Genomic DNA, 19,253 nt, shown 5'->3' with positions numbered 1-19,253 from the left:
GATGTTCATTATTAGCTTTATTCATAATAGCCAAAAACTAGAAACAGCCCATTGTCCATTAACAGGTGAAAAGTTAAATCCTGGCATACAGCAGACTATTACTCAGAAATGAAAAGGAACAACAGTGGAAATACAAAAAAAAAAAATCTAAAAACATGCTGGAAGAAACCTTACATAAGAGTACATACTACATGGTTCCATTTATATGAAATTAATTCTACAATAGGCCAAACTAATCTACAGTGAAGGTAAAACTAATCTAAGGTGAACTAAATCCCAACGGTGGTCACCCGCAGAGGCATCAAGGGAATTGCAAGACTGAGTGAAGCCATTTTCTGACACAACAGAACTATTCTAGATTGCTAAGGCTTTGAGTTACAGTTGTACATAAAAATGTCATTGCTGGTACACTTTATTTCTTCACCTCACTGTACGTTTTACCCCTGTGAGGGAAAAAACCCTATAGTTAATGATATACTGAAAAGGTAAAGTATAGATGCCTACAACTTTTAAATGCATTTAAAAAAAAAAAGTAGGTGGATATAAAAGAAAACACAGCAAAACATTATAGAAACTAGACAATAAGTATAAGAGTGTGTGTGATTCATCTTTCCTGTATGCTTGAAAACTTTTCTATTAAAAGGTTACAAGAGAATGCAGCAGAAGTAACCATTTGAAATGTCTGGACCACTATCTAGACCCTGATTCAAATAAACTTTAAAATAACGACAAATCAGATAGATATTGGGTAAATTAATCGTTTTTTAGGTAAATTAATATTTTTAAGCATTTTTTCTTAAGGAAATACATATTGAAATATTTACAAATAAAAATACTCTGATAATTGGTTCTTATAAGGGGTACTTCTCTATTTTTGTATTTTGTAATTTAGCAGGGTTTTTTTTTAAAGGAAAAGGATATGATGTCCACAGAAAAGGAAGTCCAAAAGCTTTTAAACATATAATAATGGTACCGCACAGGAAAATACCTTAAAACGCAAACTCAAAACACTTACCGCAATGGCACAGAAGTTGCTGGGGCTAACAATGGACAGCTATCTAACAATTTGGAGTACAAATTTAATTTTAGATAAATAAATGCGCATACTCTAACCACCTTAGGGAATTTACTACAGAAAATTTGCATATATAAAATATATGCAAGGGGACATCAAGAACTTGGTGAAAAAATTCCATTCTTTTCAACCATTTTTGCATGAACTTTCTGGAGATCCCTCATGTGTACATGTTTATACAAGGCAATTCATTTCAACACTAAAACAGCAAAAGATTGGAAACAATTTACATATTCTTCTGTAAGGGACAGGCTAAATTACATACATCCAAAGTCCATATTTATTAAAAAGACATGAGGAAAAGTTTTATATACTTATATGGAACGATATTTAAAATATATTAAGTGGAACAGAAACAGCAGCATGTACCATATGTTTTAATTTATATTAAAAATGACAATATATTTTATTTTCTTATATATACACTAAATACATTAAAAACTGACATTGTCACCTGAGACGGGAAACTGAGTAGCTGAAGTAAAAGGTGGGAAGGAGACTTAATTATACCACTTTGAAACTCTTTCCTTCAGAAATAAAATACAAACAAATTTAAGGTTATCCCAGCAAACTAAGCCCTATGTGTGTTCCAACAGACGTCAGGGATTACGTCTTAATCTGCTTCTTTCAGGCAAAAAATGCATCTCTACATTAGGGGATTTGATTTTTCCAAAACCTCTGGAACTAGGGCCTGCCCCTGCTCTATTGATGGAGATACATTTTTACTAAGACCTACTTGAATAGGAATCCCTTCACATATTTGAGTGATCAGAGTAAACCAACCTTCAAGTCAAAATCTGAGGCACGCTAAGCACAGAGGATGCTACTACAACTATTTAGTAATCAGCAGTCACCACATAAAAGTGATAACCATACAGTTGTCTTAGCCTTCTTCTCCACACTTACGAGCCATCCACTCTGCATGTGCGCCCTCCCTGCACTCTTCCCGATATGCCTAAAGCCTTGGTGGCTCGGACAGGGACGGACATACTCTGGCTTCCCTGTCTGCTGTGAGTGAACGTATTAGACCAGCTTACAATCTTCAGCAATTTCCTCTTTGGGATCTACATGAATGATCAACATTCTCCTGGGTAGTTTCTTGAGAAATAGTTAGACCAAAGCAGGCTATGTGGACCATGGATATATATCCCAGTCTCCCCAGTATTTTGAGAGCTTTATGACAAAGCTATAAAGACATCAAGGGCTCAACTGAAGAAAGTCACTGTTTCTTTCTTCAATAGCAAATGGTGACGTATGACCCATTTCCGCCAATTAAGGATGTACGCCTTCTGATGTGACAGAATTAAACGCTATTTTACTGCTTCATGTGCCTTTCTACCCCTCTCCTTTAGTAATACTTGCCTGTCAAAAATCATTCACTTAGTAGCCAACATTATGAATGGCAGCTCAATCGTCTATGTACACGCAGTACATATAGGCCTCTTACACGAACGGAGCCACTAGCATGGCACAGAGTGACCCTCTTCAAGCTGACCATTTCAGTGCTCTTGCTCAGTCTTTTCCTGGAGAAATGAATTTGAAGTACAATGAATCAACTCCTCACTAATCCCAGTCCTGTTGGATTTTCAAGATTTTCTCCACAGCAAATCAAATATCCACTACTTAAGGAAGAGAGAATAAATCACACTTTAATAGATCACACTTGTACAACGAAGGATACCAATTCTCAAAACTAGGTACACTTAACCATTTATGAACACATTATCATCAAAGAAAGATATTAAGCTGGTTGATTAAATTGTGTTCTTACAGTTAGGTGATTAAAACACAAAAAAACTACACCACTGAAAATTAGCCATTTATGTAATACACCAGGATTTGATGTAATAAAAATATATTCAGTTAACTCACACACACTCCGATAATAAATACACTTAAGTAACTCTTCAGCCTAAAACAGGCCTTCATTTATTGACTACTTACAGTACAGTGATTTCAAATCTTAGCTGGTAATCAGACAGTTATGTAATAAATGAAAGACAATCTCTCTTCCAGATGTCATCTCTCAAACATCTAGATTTAAGCATTTTTAGGAACTAGAACTGCATCTCCTGGTAACTACGTAGCAGTCGTCACCCTGAGAACATGGACAAGGCAAAGAAAGTACACAGGACTTTAATTCTCCTAGACAGGTGCACATAGTTAGCTTAGTAAAGACTACATTTTGAAGCCAGCCATTTTGATCCAGTATTTAAATAACAAGCTGTTTAATATTAAAGCAGAAGGTACTGTCACAATGTGACAGAAATACAGCTTTATCCATAAACCCTTCACACAATTAATTATACACTGAATGCTATCTTAATTTAAGCAAGGCATCCCTACCTGTTCTAAAATATGGGATGTGCTAACTCATTAAAAAAAGCAAATGAGATTTCAATTTTTTTCCTACTTATAGCTGGTTTAAAGTGAAACCACTAATGTCTTTTAGCAGTGTGGACTGTTTTGACAAATCACTTCAGTTTTGAAACCAATACATCCTTAGGGTTTACCCAAAATTTTTTTAAATGGGGGTGGGGGTGGGAGGGTGGACTAGATATCGAAGACTAAAATTTCCCGTAGATAGGCACCAGTGTTAATGCCTTTAGCCTAAGGCAAAACTCTGTCAAGCTGTCATTTTTACTTTTCAGTTATATTTTAGTTTCTACTCATTTATGTTAACTCCTCTGAGTAATCACTTAATTTAAATTTAAATTACCTCCCACTAACAAACCACACTAGTCCAAAGGTCGGAAACTGGTTATTCCCTGCTTTGGTGTTTGGTTAAAATAAATCAGCATTATCATAAGACCTTCCAAACCAAGAGCTTTACATCAAAGTTCTCAATTTATAGGCCAAGAACACAATTTTGAACAGCGTACTTTTTATATAGAAGGGTTTTAAAGAGCAGTGCTGAATAAAATAAGTAATCTTTAAAATGGGTAATATTCCCTATGAAACAAAAATTACATAAAAGACTAGACATTTTAAAATCAGACCCTGAATACTTCAAACAAATATTTAAATTAGCAATTTATTTCATCATCCTAAACTGATTTTTCTTTTTTTAACAGTCCACTATGGAATTTTTCTTAGAAGCAATTAACCCAAAACCCCAAAATCCTTGCTCTAGCAATTGCTGCTAATAAACTGGAACTTTGTATCCCGTGTCCAAGAAAGATGTGCAAATGAAATGCTTCTTGCTTCACCCTGAAAATAAAACAAAATAATAAATATATATTTACTCAAAGTAGAAAAACGACTACATAGATTCTCAAACATGTAAAAGTAGTTTTGTTTTTTTCTTTTTTTTTAATTATTTTATTAGGGGCTCATACAACTCCTATCACAATCCATACATACATCAATTGTGTCCAGCACATTTGCACATATGGTGCCATCATCATTCTCAAAACACCTGCTTTCTACTTGAGCCCTTGGTATCAGCTCATTTTCCCCCCTCCTTTCCTGCTCCCCCCTCCTCCCTGAGCCCTTAATAATTTATAAATTATTTTGTCCTATCTTACACCATCCAACGTCTCCCTCACCCACTTCTCCACTGTCCATCCCCCAGGGAGGAGGTTATATGTAGACCTTGTAATCTGTTCCCCTTCTCCCTCCCCTTCCCTCCACCACCCTCCCAATATTGGTTCTGAGAGGATCATCTGTCCTGGATTCCCTGTATATCCAGTTCCTATCTGTTCTAGTGTACAGCTTCCGGTCCAGCCAGATATGTAAGGTAGAATTGTGACCATGATAGTGGAGGTGTGGGGGGAGGAAGCATTCAAGAACTAGAGGAAAACTGTGTATTTCATCGTTGCTACACTGCACCCTGACTGGCTCATCTCCTCCCCGCAGCCCTTCTGCAAGGAGATGTCCAATTTCCCACAGGTGGGCCTTGGGTCCCCACTCCACATTTCCCCTTATTCACAATGCTGATTTTTATTTTTGGTCTTGATCCCTTGGACGCCTTGCGATCTCACAGGCTGATGTGCTTCTTCCATGTGGGCTTTGTTGTTTCTCAGTTAGATGGCCCCTTGTTTCTCTTCCAGCCTATATATATATTCCCCAGATTCTATATATTTTAACAGCCGGGCACCTTCAGCTTTCTTCACTGCATTTGCCTATGCACCCACTTTGACTTCAGCATTCCTGTCGGGATAGGCTGGTGTGCTTCTTCCATGTGGGCTTTGTTGTTTCTGTTAGATGGCCGCCTGTTTACCTTCAAGCCTTTAAGACCCCAGACGCTATATCATTTGATAGCCGGGCACCATCAGCTTTCTTCACCACTTTTGCTTATGCACCCACTTAGTCCTCAGGGATCGAGTTGGGACAGGCTGGTGTGCTTCTTTCATGTGGGTTTTGTTCTCTCTCAGCTAGACGGCTGCTTGTTTATTTTCAGGTCTTTAAGACTTCAGGTGCTATATCTTTTGGTAGCTGGGCACCATTAGCTTTCTTCACCACATTTGCTTGTACACCACACCCACTGTCTTCAGCAATCGTGCCAGGATGGTGAGCATCTTAGACTGCCGAATTGTTAGAACAAAGTGTTGTGTTGAGGGAGTACTTGTGCAGGGGCCCACTGTCCACCTGTTTTCTTAATACTCAACATATAAATATATGTACATTGATCTATTTCCCCGTCACATATATATTTACATCTTTATATGCCTTTATTTAAATCTCTATGACTACCCTTTGCCTCCTAGTTCTTTCCTCTATTTCTTTGTACTTCCCTCTTGTCCCACTATCATGTTCTGCCTTCATTTGGGTTTTAGGAATTCCTCTTTGTTACACTGCCCTTGATCCAGTCTTGCCAGACCTCCCACACCTTCCTTCCGACACTGATTTTGGATCACTTGTTGTTCCCTTGTCCCTGGGCTTGTTAACACCCACTTCCTTTCCCCCCACTCCCCTACTCCCATGTTCCCCAGGAACTGTCATCCCATTGTTCTCTTCTGGCTTGTTTATTCCGTTTTTTCTCTTTATGACTTAACCCAAAGTAGCTGACAAATCAATTAAAGTGAGGAAAAGTAATTAACATATTAATGCTTATATCCTTGTAGGAAGATACCATACATACTCGAGTATAAGCTGACCCACGTATAAGCCGAGGCACCTAACTTTACCACAAAAACCGTATTAAAAATGTGTTGAAACACCAGCCTGTGTGATCAAGAGGTGTCAATGGGATCAGGTATCCCGCATCAAAGAACAAAATCATTGTGACTGAGGGGGGAGTGCAGAGTGGGGACCCAAAGCCCATCTGCAGGCAAATGGACAACCCCTTACAGAAGGGTGGCGGAGGAGATGAGTCAGTCAGGGTGCAGGGTACCAATGGTGAAACATACAACTTTCCTATAGTTCCTAAATGCTACCTTCCCCCTGCCCCCTCCCACTATCATGATCCCAATTTTTCCTTACAAATCCAGCTAAACCAGAGGACTTAACACTGGTACAGATAGGAACTGGAAACACAGGGAATCCAAGAAACTGGAAACCTCAGGACCAGTGGTGAGAGTGGTGATACCGAGAGGGTGGAGGGAAAGTGGGGTAGAAAGGGGAAACTGATTACAAGAATCTACATATAACCTCCTCCCTGGGGGAAGGACAACAGAGAAGTGGGTGAAGGGAGACATTGGACAGTGTGAGATATGACAAAATAATAATAATTTATAAATTATCAAGGGTTCATGAAGGAGGGGATAAATGAGCAGATATCAAGGGCTCAAGTAGAAAGAAAATGTTTTGAGAATGATGATGGCAACAAAAGTACAAATGTGCTCGACAAAATGGATGTACGTATGGATTGTGAGAAGAGTTTTAAAGTGCTGAAAAACTCGGCTTATACACAAGTATATACAGTATTTTCAGAGTTGAGCATGGAATAGATTTTAAATAGACTTTAGCTGATATAACTATTTAACATCATAGGACTGTAGAACTTATTATAAACTTCTCTTATCCAGAAATAAATGACAACCTGACTGTAGTAATGGAATACCACCATGTTTTGAATGAAGAAATCCTTAGTTAAGTGTCTCAGACAGCCGTATCATTACAGGTAGGAAATGATCATAGTTAAGTGTATTTAAATATTTTATTGGGGGAAATATTATTTAACATTTAGTCAAGAAAAGTGATGGTAAAGTGGCATATTTGGCAAATTTTTCAGTTAACATTATGAAGCTATGTACTTCTGGGGCAATCCATAATTTTTTATTACTATTCTAGGATAAGAAATGTCCCGTGTATCTTTAAAATGATCAAATATAGCACTTTAAAGATTTTTACAGTATCTTATAAACTCGTTTAAACTTCGTGGGGAAAGTGCTAATGTAAGGCAGGTTTTCAGAGTATTCTTTATAGCCAAGAGCAGGAAGCAATTATTAGGCACACAGCATGGTGAATACTGATGATGACACAAAAACAATTTGGTGTGGAGCTAATTCTCTAGTACTATTGTCCAGGTGAGCTTTCAGTCCTTATAGTGTGATGTTTGACCAAGATTGCGTTGATGTGTGTGTGTGTGTGTGTGTGTGTGTATACATAAAATGGCTTCTACAATGTTACCAATTTTTTAGTTCAGGATTACTAATTTATCAGGAAGACATAATTCACACATTTGTAATCCTTAAATTTACCTTATTTGGAGTTCTTGGAAATCTTATTTTCCTTTTGGACATGAATTCAGGAACAGTTCAATATACCTATGCTCTAAAGATGACAAACAAAAAATTAGCTTTAAAAAATGTGGAAGTCAGAAAAAGTACTGGAGACAATTTTCCGACAGTTCAACTCATACCTTTTGTCCCTTTTCTTTCCCTAACTAAAAAGAATAATTTCAGAGAGAAAGATGCAGGATACTTTACAATAATCGCTTTTCATTTTAACACAGCATTATTTATTTTTTATAACATAGCATTTTACCCTCTTTCCATTTAATTCAGTATTATTAAGAGTACAATCTTCCTAGACTAGGAAACCCCAAGGCAGATGAACGCATCTGAAAGGGAAGACAAGCATCAAAAACGACGATGACAACAAAGGCCAGCACTTACGGACATGGGACCGGTCCTTGAGCATGGCTGCAACAGCATCCTCATGGGTATCGAAGTGCACATCAGCTTCACCAGTGGCCTTCCCACTGGAACTGTATTCCATGGTGATTCTAACAGGCTTCAGTGGAGCAAAAAACTAAAACAAAGAACAAAGCCAAAAGGGACATACTGGAGCCAAATCCACATTGTACAAGTCTAGTGGTTTTGCATTTTTCTCTAATTTTGATTCACATATTGGATAAATTTCCTTAAAGATCCTAAAGCATTACACACTTCTGATCTCTTCTGGCTTTTCCAGGCTTGTCCAAACTCTAGGTTATATTTCCAATACCTGTTCACAAAAATCTAAAAGCTGTATACATAATCACTATATAAATGGCTCTCGCACTTCTTTTAAACCAGGGACCAACTTTAATATTCCTCCCACCCACATTATTCCATGATTCTAGAGATTGTTCAGCAGTCACACTTTTCTTGATACTATGCTTTTTGCATTTTAAATACGTACGCCATAGCGTTTCATATCGAGAGATACTATACTGAGTTGTTACCACATCAAACCAAAGAAACAGAATGCAATGCTTTAATCTGACTGTACAATCTTGAACTGGATAAAAGCTATGATTCCTATTAAGCTCTTTTGAAATAAGAAGCACAATGTGAAGTCCCGTTAACTAAAGAATCTAGATTTGAAAACACCTTAAATAAGATTTCAAGTTCAGAGGAGCAGATACCAAGGACTCAAATAGAAAGTAAATGTTTAGAAAATGATGATGGTAACATATGTACAAATATACTTGATACAATGAATGTATGGATTGTTATGAGAGCTGTAAGAGCCCCCATAAAATGATCTTTTAAAGTAAGTAAATAAATAAAGGAGTTTTAACTCTGGGGAAACAAAAAAAAGATTTCAAGTTCATAAAGTTAACTAAGGACTTTGCTGTTTTGTTTACTTCATGCAACATCTATTAGGAAAGAACAATCTACTTACAATTCATTTTCTTAAAAACAAACAATCCTGACACACGGTCTAATGAAACTTCTTGGCCTTTAGGAGAAATACATTCCTGGCTATGGTCTAACTGTTCTGCGGCAGTTACTGCCACCGAGTCTGTTTCCTACATTAAAAAAGGAACAGATGGACCCAATTCTAAAAGCCCGCTTCCTGACTTTGAACACTAAGCCCACACATCTTATTTGGCAGCTATAAAATCCTATCCATCCTTGACCTTAAACTGTAATAAAAATCCCAAACTTTAACTAGAAAGTGAAACCAGTTTTCAGAACCGTGCAGATGCCATCGTACTAGTCAGCTATTGCCGCAGCGTTTGTTTCTCCATCTTCTCCACACTAACCGAGGCTCTTAGAACTTTTACTGAAACCTAATGAGATCGGATAATGTCTTACTGCCACACACATTTATAATATCCTGGGCATTAGCTTGGAAAGGCAGTCCTCTCATGTGAACAAAATGTACGGAAGGTGTAGCTCCAAAATCGACAGCCTCTGGAAGCTTTTCGGACATCTCCTTAGGTAATTCTGAAAGAAGGATAAACAAAAAGCACAATAAAAAACAAAGAACTTCATACGTTATGAAGCACTCAAACTTACTGCCACCGGCTCCGACGCATAGTGACCCCACAGAATACGGGAAAACTACCCTGGGTATTTCCAAGTCTGCCACTGTTTCCGGGGAAGAAATCCCAAGGAGTGGATTGGTGTAGTTTCAAACTGCTGACTTCGCAGTAGGTAGCACTACAGCACCAGGGGTGCTTCAGAAGTGAACAGGCTTCACTTCGGCAGATGGCCCTAATGTCAAAATCCTCAAACCCTCAGTAAAGAAGTCAAAATGATTAGAAACATCTTCCTCTAACGACCTCCCCAAACCACTTAAAAATGGATAGTTGGAACCAACTTACTTTAACGTCAACTCCCTTAAACACTAAGCCAACCCACATTATTTGAGAGCTATAAAATTCTATTCTTCCTTGACCTTAACCTGTAATAAAAATCCAGTGGGACCTCAAACCATTGCCAAATTAAGAACATATCTTTCTCTAGCAACAGAGAAGTTAAATGATGATGACGACAGGATAATTCCAGGACATTAATTACAACAGGATCTATCAAACTTCAACGATTTGAAATGTTGTTTTGGGGTTAGCAATCACAGAATTAAATTCGGAAATAAACACACAAAAGTCCGTACCTTCGGTATATATTCTAGCTTTCTATTCAAAATCACGATCTACAAAAATGATTAAATTAAGAAGTCTAAATAAACAGCTGTGCCCTTCTGTATATATTCTGAGAACATACTACACTAAAAATCACACACACAAACCTCGCCATCGAGTCATTCAGACTCATGGCAGACCCATGTGAGCAGAACTGCCCTTCACGGGGTTTAAGGGTCACTCCGAAGCACCTCTTTGGTCCTTGCTTCCAAGACGCCCGTGAGTGAGTCTGAATAGCCAACTTCGCCAGCAGCGGTCGAGTGCTTCACCGCTTGCACTGCCATATGACACTGGGTGTAATTACATCGGGACTGCCCTATTACTCTCACAACACAAAACACACCTTTCTTTGCAGCTTAATTCCCTCCTTTCCCTACAACCTTACAACTTCGTACAAAATGGCCATTAAGAAAATGTTATTGTAACAAGACCAAAGACTACAAATAGACTCACTGAGTCTCGTCTCCAGAGGTACAAACCAAACACACTGCCACTGAGTTGGTTCCAACCCAGTGACCCGATGGGACAGGGTAGACCTGCCCCCACGGGTTCCATGAGTGCAACTCTTTGCGGAGTGGTCCTTACCTATTTCCTTCTCGCTTTCAAACGCTGTCATGGGTTGAAGATCCTCATTTATTTCATGCTCTTCAAAGACCATTTCTGGCTCAGTTATATACTTAGCAGTAGGAGAAGATGCCATTTTCTTTCCTTTATGAGATCCAACATGTGTACGAACTTCATTCCTTCTGCTTGGAAATATCTCTATATACCTGTATCGAAGGAAAAGTGAACAGGCTTAAACGGCAAGAATAACTCCAAACCCATTTAAAACAAACTATGTTATAATGCCATAAGCTTAAAAAACACAAAATTAACAGGTGTCAACAAAATTTAGAATTGATGTAAATATTACCCTACAAAATGTGATTTAAGAGATCTGGTGGTGCAGTGCATTACTAGTCTCAAGCTCAAAGGTTAGCGGTTCGAAACCAGTCACTCCAACGAAGATGATGTGTTCTACGCCCATAAAGTTCTAGTCTCGGGAACCCATTGAGGTAGTTCTGAGCTGTCCTACACAGTTTCTGTGTACGTTAGAGGATTTTATGTCAATTTGAAGATGTATGAATGGATAGGGGTGTGATCCACTTGTCAATCAGGTCATGGCCAGATAATGCCTCCTTGGGGATGTGGCCTTCTTATAAGGGGCTGGGCTGGAAACCTCCCTGTCCCTCTGCCCCTTCACCTTCCTACTGATGCCTTGCATGTTTCCAGAGGCTTTGGACCTACAAGACTCTGCACGCACTGACCTGTGCTCTTCCTGCAGTCTGTATCAGTGTGCTTGGCTATGTATGAAGGACTCAGACTTGGGTTGGTCTGGGCTGTGATGCCTTCCTGATATACAATTACTTCTTGATGTAAAGCTCTTTCTTACATAGGTGAGTGCCACTGTATTTGTTTCTGTAGACAAGACAGCTCACAGTCTCTAAGGATCTGAATCAACTCATGGCATGTGAGTTTCGGGGGTTTTTTTGTTTGTTTGAGTCACTGACTGAACTCCCTTTCTGCCCTAAGATAATAATTCTCTGTTAACAAACCCAGGGACAAGGGAACAACAAGTGATCCAAACTGGTGGCGAAGAGGGTTTAGGAGGCCTGGTAGGGCGTGACCAAGGGTAATATAAACAAGAGGAGTTACTGAAACCTAAATGAAGGCTGAACATGATAGTGGGACAAGAGGAAAGTCAAAGGAAATAGAGGAAAGAGCTGGGAGGCAAAGGGCATTTATAGAAGTCTAAATACAGGCATGTACATATGTAAATATATTTATATATGAGGATGTGGAAATAGATCTATGTGCACATATGCACAGATTTAGTATTAAGGTAGCAGATGGACATTGGGCCTCCACTCAAGTACTCTCTCAATGCAAGAATACTTTGTTCTATTAAACTGGCATTCCATGATGCTCACCTTCCCAACACGATTGCTGAAGACAAAGTGAGTGCATAAGCAAACGTGGTGAAGAAAGCTGGTGGTGCCCAGCTATCAAAAGGTATAGTGTCTGGGGTCTTAAAAGGCTTGAAGGTAAACAAACAGCCATCTAGCTCAGAAGCAACAAAGCCCACATGGAAGAAGCACACCAACCTGTGCGATCACGAGTTGTCGAAGGGATCAGGTATCATAACAAAAGATCCTATCATTGTGAATGAGGGGGAGTGCGGAGTGGAGATCCAAAGCCCACCTGTAGGCAATTGGACATCTCCTTATAGAAGAGTCACAGGGAGGAGACGAGCCAGTCAGGCTGCAGTGTAGCAACAATTAAACATACAACTTTCCTCTAGTTCCTAAATGCTTCCTCCCCCACCCCCCACTATCATAATCCCAATTCTACTTTGCAAATCTGGCTAGACCAGAGGATGTACACTGGTACAGATAGGAACTGGAAACACAGGGAATCCAGGGCGGATGATCTCTTCAGGACCAATAGTGAGAGTGGCGATACCAGGAGAGTGCAGGGAGGGTAGGGTGGAAAGGGGGAACCGATTATAAGGATCTACATACAACCTCCTCCCCGGGGGACAGACAACAGAAAAGTGGGTGAAGGGAGACGTCGGACAGGGCAAGATATGACAAAATAATAATTTACAAATTATCAAGGGTTCATGAGGGAGAGGGGAGCAGGAGGGAGGGGAAAAAGTGAGGAGCTGATACCAGGGGCTTAAGTGGAGAGCAAAATGTTTTGAGAATGATGAGGGCAATGAATGTATAAATGTGCTTTACACAATTGATGTCTGTGCGGATTGTGATAAGAGTTGTATGAGCCCCTAATAAAATGATTTTTTAAGATAATATGTTCCGCCCGGTTTGTCTTCATGAAGACAACTATGCTAAGATTAACTCTGTGTAGAACAGAATTAACCTGGTAAGAAGGGGTTTTTCTTTTTACTGTTGGTTAAATTCTTGAAGCTTTTTTAGTGCCATTCTATGGAAACTAATCATACCTATAAAGATGGTAAAACCAGTGCTTGAAAAGTTAACTTTCCCAAAATTTCACTAAGTGTTTAATGAGAATTCAAAAACTAAAGGTTTAATTCTAAGTGAAAATCCTAGTGGCCAGGGGACTATTTATTAAGTCCCATTTATATTTATAAAACCCAGTTTCGGTAAGATTCACTGCTTTTCCAAACTAGGTTATTGAATTAAAGTTGGAAAAACCACTTGTATGTCAGACCTATACAGACTAGAAAAGAATCACTTCCTGAATTATTAAAGATGTCTGTACACTGTCTTACTGTCCCCATATAAAAACACACCATCTGTGTATTCCAAAATGTAACAAAATTCAGTGAAAATCTTTGAACCAGCTTTAGAAATAGATCCAGAAACATGCAATCATTTTTCCTTTTTGAAAAAGCTGGGGAAAGCACCGTTAGGCAGTAACACAGTAATTTAAAATGTAACACCCTTGACTCTCACTCCCTGCTATTGAGTCAATGCTGACGCACGGTGACCCGCTGTGTTCCTGAGACTGTGTGTTTCCGTTTCCAGGAGTGGAAAGCCCAGTCTCTCTCCTGTAGAGCTGCTGGTGATTTTGAAGGACCCTTCTAATCGCAGCCCAACACAGCGCCACTACAACATCAGGGCTTTTGCCCACACCTCCAAAATTCAAGTTAAAATGAGCCCATCCATCATTACATGCATAATGATGTAATGTATCAGGCTTATATCCAGTTCAGTCATGGTACATGAGGTGAACTAGAACGAACATAAATTTGTGAACGTTGGGATGAGAATAACTGAAATGGCAAAAAATTATGTATGGGTCAGTACTGCCCGGCTAGAAACTTAATCTCCCTCTAGAAAACAAGAGCAGCATATTGCACATCAACCAAAGCTCATGACTGGCACTGCCAGAAAAACAGGGACCTGCTCAGAAGTGATGATTATGCTCTGAATGTGTGTCACTCTCCAGTTTTGCCAATAACCTAGCTCTTGCATCAGGGTTCACTGTATCTCTTCTCAGTCACCCATTCCAGGGCTTCAACCCCTAATTTACCCGTTCTCATTGCCCTTTCCTTTCCACCAGATTTTTAAAATCCAGGTATGTTCTGACTTTGCTTCACTGGCCATGACTGAACCAGTCTAAATTGTTTCAGAGTCCTGGATGTGATACGCTGCATAGAGTAACCTCATCAAAAGGTTAACCTGAACCAATTCAGAACTCAGCTCTAACTTCTTTTCGAAGAAATAATAAAGGTAACAGAACAAGGCAAACGAAACTGCAAGGAAGCAATATGATAAATACAGAAAGTGAGACACTATGTAGTACAACTGACTAGATTTATATAAAACTCAATGGCATTAAAAGTAAAAAGAATGTAATTATAGAATGGCATTGAGTTATATGAAATTTTGTTAAATGTGATTATGTAAGAATAAGGTATTTTTAAAAAATATACCCACTGAGAAAACTAATAAAGGAAACATAAATATGTTAATAATTTGCTCATCTAAGTTGTGGACTCATTCATCATTCTAATCTAATATGCCGTGTTTGAAAACTTTTACAGAAGTGAATAATAATACATTAATCAAAATGACCTGATGTGTGACACTTCACTCACCTATTACCAATTTCTTCCCTGTGTTTCAACAGGGCTTGGTTGGCCATTTCTGGTTCTTCAAACTGCACATAGGCTTCCCCTGTTTTCCTTCTCCCTCTGTAGTCCATGACAAAAGTAATGTCTACTATGTTCAGCCCTAGGACACCAAGAGGATTGCAAATGAGTGCTGTCAGTAGGAATTGTTATCCTTAGTATTAACGTATTCATTCAATAATTCTTTAAAAAATGTTCATACTACTCTGCCCCAGCCTAAGATGGCTAGATCCACACTAAAAGAACCATCATGCAGCCAAAAGTATGCACAATACCGCACACTTATATTTCTAGTAGCCTAAGGTCCAATCAGTCTCTTTAAACACACAACTTTTCCCTTTTTTGGTCATTAATCATACATTAAGGGGCAATAGAGTTTAGACTAAGATCATAATTAATGGTGTATATTGGTTACTTTCTTTGCATTAAATAATTACTGCCATAGGCAGCTTTGCCTATGAGGAAAATTTGACCACTGCCAAAGATCTGCCTGATAGAGCAAAACTTTTAGATAATCTATTAACATTGGAAATCTGAATGAAGGGCTGACCCCCGCCCCCAAGAACATAACTGTATTCTGTTACCTAGGAAAGGTTCACCTGAGGTACAGAAAGAGCGGTAATGGGAGAAAGAGAGGCAGTTCCAAACATGTACAACTGAAAAGCACCTGCAAAGAAGTCGATAATGTCTTTCTCATCGCAGCTATAAGGAAGTCCTCTCAAGCGAACCACCCCATCATTGACCACAGGGGAAGATTTGACCTGGAGGTTCTTCATTAAGGCATCCACATCTTCGTTGTTTATCTCATAGACTACAATGCAAAAGCATAACATACGCAAACATTCTATCAATAAAACACCCAAATTAAAAAATATGTATGTGAATGAAAACACCCTTGAAAAGTATGGAGTGCTAATGCAATGATCCCGAAAAGCCAAAATCTAGCTTCACGTACCTTCCACATACCGCTGACCCATGTACATGCGGTGCTTCTCTAAGGCTTTCTGCACATCCTGCTCTGACTCCATTTCAATTAAGGCATCACCCCTTCGTTTCCCATCTCTGTTCAAGAGGAAATGTATTCCATTCTCACCATTGCGGATTCTGCAGTCTAAATATATGTGTAAAATCAATTAAGAACAGAAGTCAAACTTTTAGATCAATGACACAAGTAGTCACCAAGAATGCAATTTCCCAACATGAAAGAAAGGCAGGAACCAAACTGCCTGCTTTATTTTTGACACAAAGCCCAATCACTAAACCATCCAAATGTCAGTATGGTAGTAGTCTCTAGAGTGTTTCAATTGGAAAAGATAAGAGAACATGAAACATTATGATCTCCTGACCTTTAAATAGCAAACCACAAAATAGGCCCATCACACAATACACTGTGTCCATTCTAAAGTTTCTCATCAGTTTCAAATCACTTAAGGAATGACGACATGGTTAGGTTTATGCATAAATGTCCTCCTTTGTTAAAAAAAAAAAATCACACCCGTAAGTACTGTTAATATCTCCTTAAGAGAATAATTTTGCTAACATAATTTAAATTTCTCCCTTTCATTACCAAAGGAAGACATCTCTTATAATAGAAGTTGAAGATATATATGGCTTTATAAAATGCTTGGCCTGTATGTACAGTAACATTTACATTAAGGTATTTAATACATTCAATAAAATTATTTAAAAATATTTAAGAAGAAAATTTAAAAATTCTTGTCAGAGATAAAAATCAATCACATATTAGTAAACCTTCCAACCATGTTATCAAAAGAATTTTATTACTTGACACTCAAAACTCAATGTCATTTAGTCCATTCTGACTAGAAATCTTAACCAGAGTGGGAAGCCTCACCTTTCTCCCGTTACTAGGTGATCTTATATTCTAAATGTATATATTACATAAAGTATTTATCTGAAACCCATATGTCCACTAGCCAGGTTCATCTTTTTCATATGTACGTATTAAAGTTAAAAAAATAAAAACCCTGATGTCCTATTATGAAATTTTAACATTAAATACATTTGTTGCTCACATTTTTTAAGTTTTATGTATCACAAATGGTATGACCCATGGCATGACTTGCTATGAATATGTAACAAGCCATGAGACAATTCCCCAACAATCAAGTAAGTATCTACTGCATAGCCTGAATTGCATTTTGCGGGGCTTTTACTCTCCTAACAACTTATTTAAAGCATACATAAAACATACCTGAGAAAAAGTTAAGCACGTCTTCCAAAGTGCATGACCAGGGCAATCCTTGAGCTCGAATAAGATAAACATCATCCACTTCGTCGCCTAACTTGGATGGAGTCAGCTCATACTCAGGGAGGGGTGGTAGGTCTTCCAGGTAGGTAGTTTTGGACTCCTTCCAAGATAAGTGAAGAAATGTCAACATATTAATTTAACAGCCTAACCAATGTTTATTTCTATAGACTAACTCACTAGAAGTTATTATGAAAAAAAAACCCCAAGGCCAGTTAAGTAGATTCTGATTCATGGTGACCCCAAACAGGTTTTCTTGGCTGTAACTTTATGGAAGCAGATCAGCAAGTCTTTCGTCCACAGTGCCAATGGGTAGTGAACTATTATTTCAGAAGCAAGAAGTGCATACCACTAACTTAAATGACCTTGCTTGGGCCTGGCTTGTATATACTAAATCAACAGAAAGGTATATCCGAACAGCTTGGTAGGAAATGGACTTCACATCGGGTTTGAGTTCATCTAATTGTAATGCTATAGTTAAGACAGTACACACACAAAGATACATAAAATGCATAAAAAGAGGGCATTTGAACTCCAGGGATGAGGGAAAGAAGCAGTATGCAAAGACTCATTTGACAATAGCAATAATCACAGTTAGCTAAACTGCAGGGTCCAGTTAGGAGCCAAAGATGAGCTGGCAAAAAGAACTTGGTTCCATGTAGCAGAGGCCTTGAATGCTACACTAAACGTGTGTTCCTAACTCGGTAGGCAAAGTAGAGTAGATAACTGGAAAGGCAGCTGGCGTATCAGACCAGAGAACAAACAGATCATAAACAGGCAGCAAGAGGGACCTGACCCATACTTAAGGAACTCTTATCTACAAAACCAAGGAAAAACTGGATTGAGTAAGAATCCAACAAGTTTTTTCATCAACCTGGGAAAACAATTCAGGTGGTTAACACTTGCCCTTAGTAGAGCTAAAGACAGAAATGCTACAACTGTCTACTGCCCTGTACAGTTAGGTTAAGGAGACAGGCAATATTAAGTCTCTATTAAGAAGCTCAACAAATGATACATTTATAGCCAATTTCAAAGGGACTAAGAAGTCAGCTCAAAAGGCTAATTAGAGATATTTAGGTAATTTTTTAGAAAGCAACTTTCCCCATTTCCCCAGAATTCCATCAACATCACAAGCTTTTAGAAAAAAAGGGCAGAAAAAAGTACTGGCCAAGATTTAAGTCATTTAACGCAGACACATGCTGATTAGCTTTCCCAAAGTTCACAGAGAAGAAGATATTGAAATTAAGACAAAAAGGATGCAAGGTATCAGGGGGTTGAAAAGCCAAAAAGTGCAGACACTTCGCAGATACTAATTAAATTGTAGAAAAGAACGCGTCCTATAAGGCAATATATATGTATGTATACATATATATTTTTTAATCCATCTCAGTTCATATACACACTGACTGACTTAAATTTTTTGCAAGGAGAGAAAACACTGCCCATTCCCTCCTGAACCTCCAAACGGCGGCTTCGGCTCCAGACGTCTCCTTCGGTCGCCCTCCCCACCCCCACCCCTGGGCTAGCCACGTTCAGACTGTTCTCCCAGTTGACCGCGACCCACGGTCCTGTCTGGGGACGTGGTGGCGCAGAGGTGACCTTCAGCAAACAGGGGCGGACCTCCTTCTCCTGGGGTCCCGGGCAGCGCGGCGTGCGGGGGACGCGCCCCTCGCCCACGGGCCGGCGCACGCACCCTACGAGCGGGCCTGCATCTCCCAGGCCTACTGCTCGGGCTGCACCCAACTGTCCACCCTCCGCGGGGTGCGGCCTCCCAACTGCACAACCTCCGGGTGGGGGGCGCGAAGAACCGGGGTGCGGGCGCCCGCGGCCCCCCAAGACCTACCATGGGCCCGTCGGGAAACCAGGCCTCAACATTCACCCCCAGCCACACTTACACTGCCCAGCCGACCGGAGACTCGGAGGAGAACAAAACAAGGAGAAAACCCCAGGC

The 19,253-nt window shown here is 39.3% G+C and overlaps 1 protein-coding gene across 1 annotated transcript; it reads right to left on the bottom strand.

The window, feature by feature from the left end:
• Window positions 1–19,163, bottom strand: GRSF1 (G-rich RNA sequence binding factor 1). The gene is made up of 10 exons (XM_004703185.4): window positions 19,146–19,163; window positions 17,249–17,405; window positions 15,989–16,144; window positions 15,701–15,844; window positions 15,001–15,136; window positions 10,962–11,146; window positions 9,557–9,678; window positions 8,137–8,272; window positions 7,720–7,792; window positions 1–4,285 (listed from the first exon to the last, which is right to left on the bottom strand). The coding sequence occupies exons 1-9, from the start codon at window positions 19,146–19,148 to the stop codon at window positions 7,743–7,745; spliced, it is 1,089 nt and encodes a 362-aa protein (XP_004703242.1). The 5' UTR covers window positions 19,149–19,163; the 3' UTR covers window positions 1–4,285; window positions 7,720–7,742.
• Window positions 19,164–19,253: the final 90 nt, after the last annotated feature.

This window comes from Echinops telfairi, unplaced genomic scaffold, assembly GCF_000313985.2.
Source record: "Echinops telfairi isolate 266 unplaced genomic scaffold, ASM31398v2 ScPeMD7_7468;HRSCAF=8506_0, whole genome shotgun sequence".
Taxonomy (NCBI): Eukaryota; Metazoa; Chordata; class Mammalia; order Afrosoricida; family Tenrecidae; genus Echinops; species Echinops telfairi.
Note: the sequence above shows the minus strand (reverse complement) of the source record. Positions and strands in the feature narration are given on the sequence as shown.

Bases quoted from the DNA above. Each gene is read 5' to 3' on its own strand.
- GRSF1 (XM_004703185.4), bottom strand. The intron at 16,145-17,248 runs GTATGTTTTATG...ACATATATTTAG, and splicing joins CGTGCTTAACTTTTTCTCAG to ACTGCAGAATCCGCAATGGT. The intron at 11,147-15,000 runs GTGAGTGAAGTG...CCTTCGATACAG, and splicing joins AGGGAAGAAATTGGTAATAG to GTATATAGAGATATTTCCAA.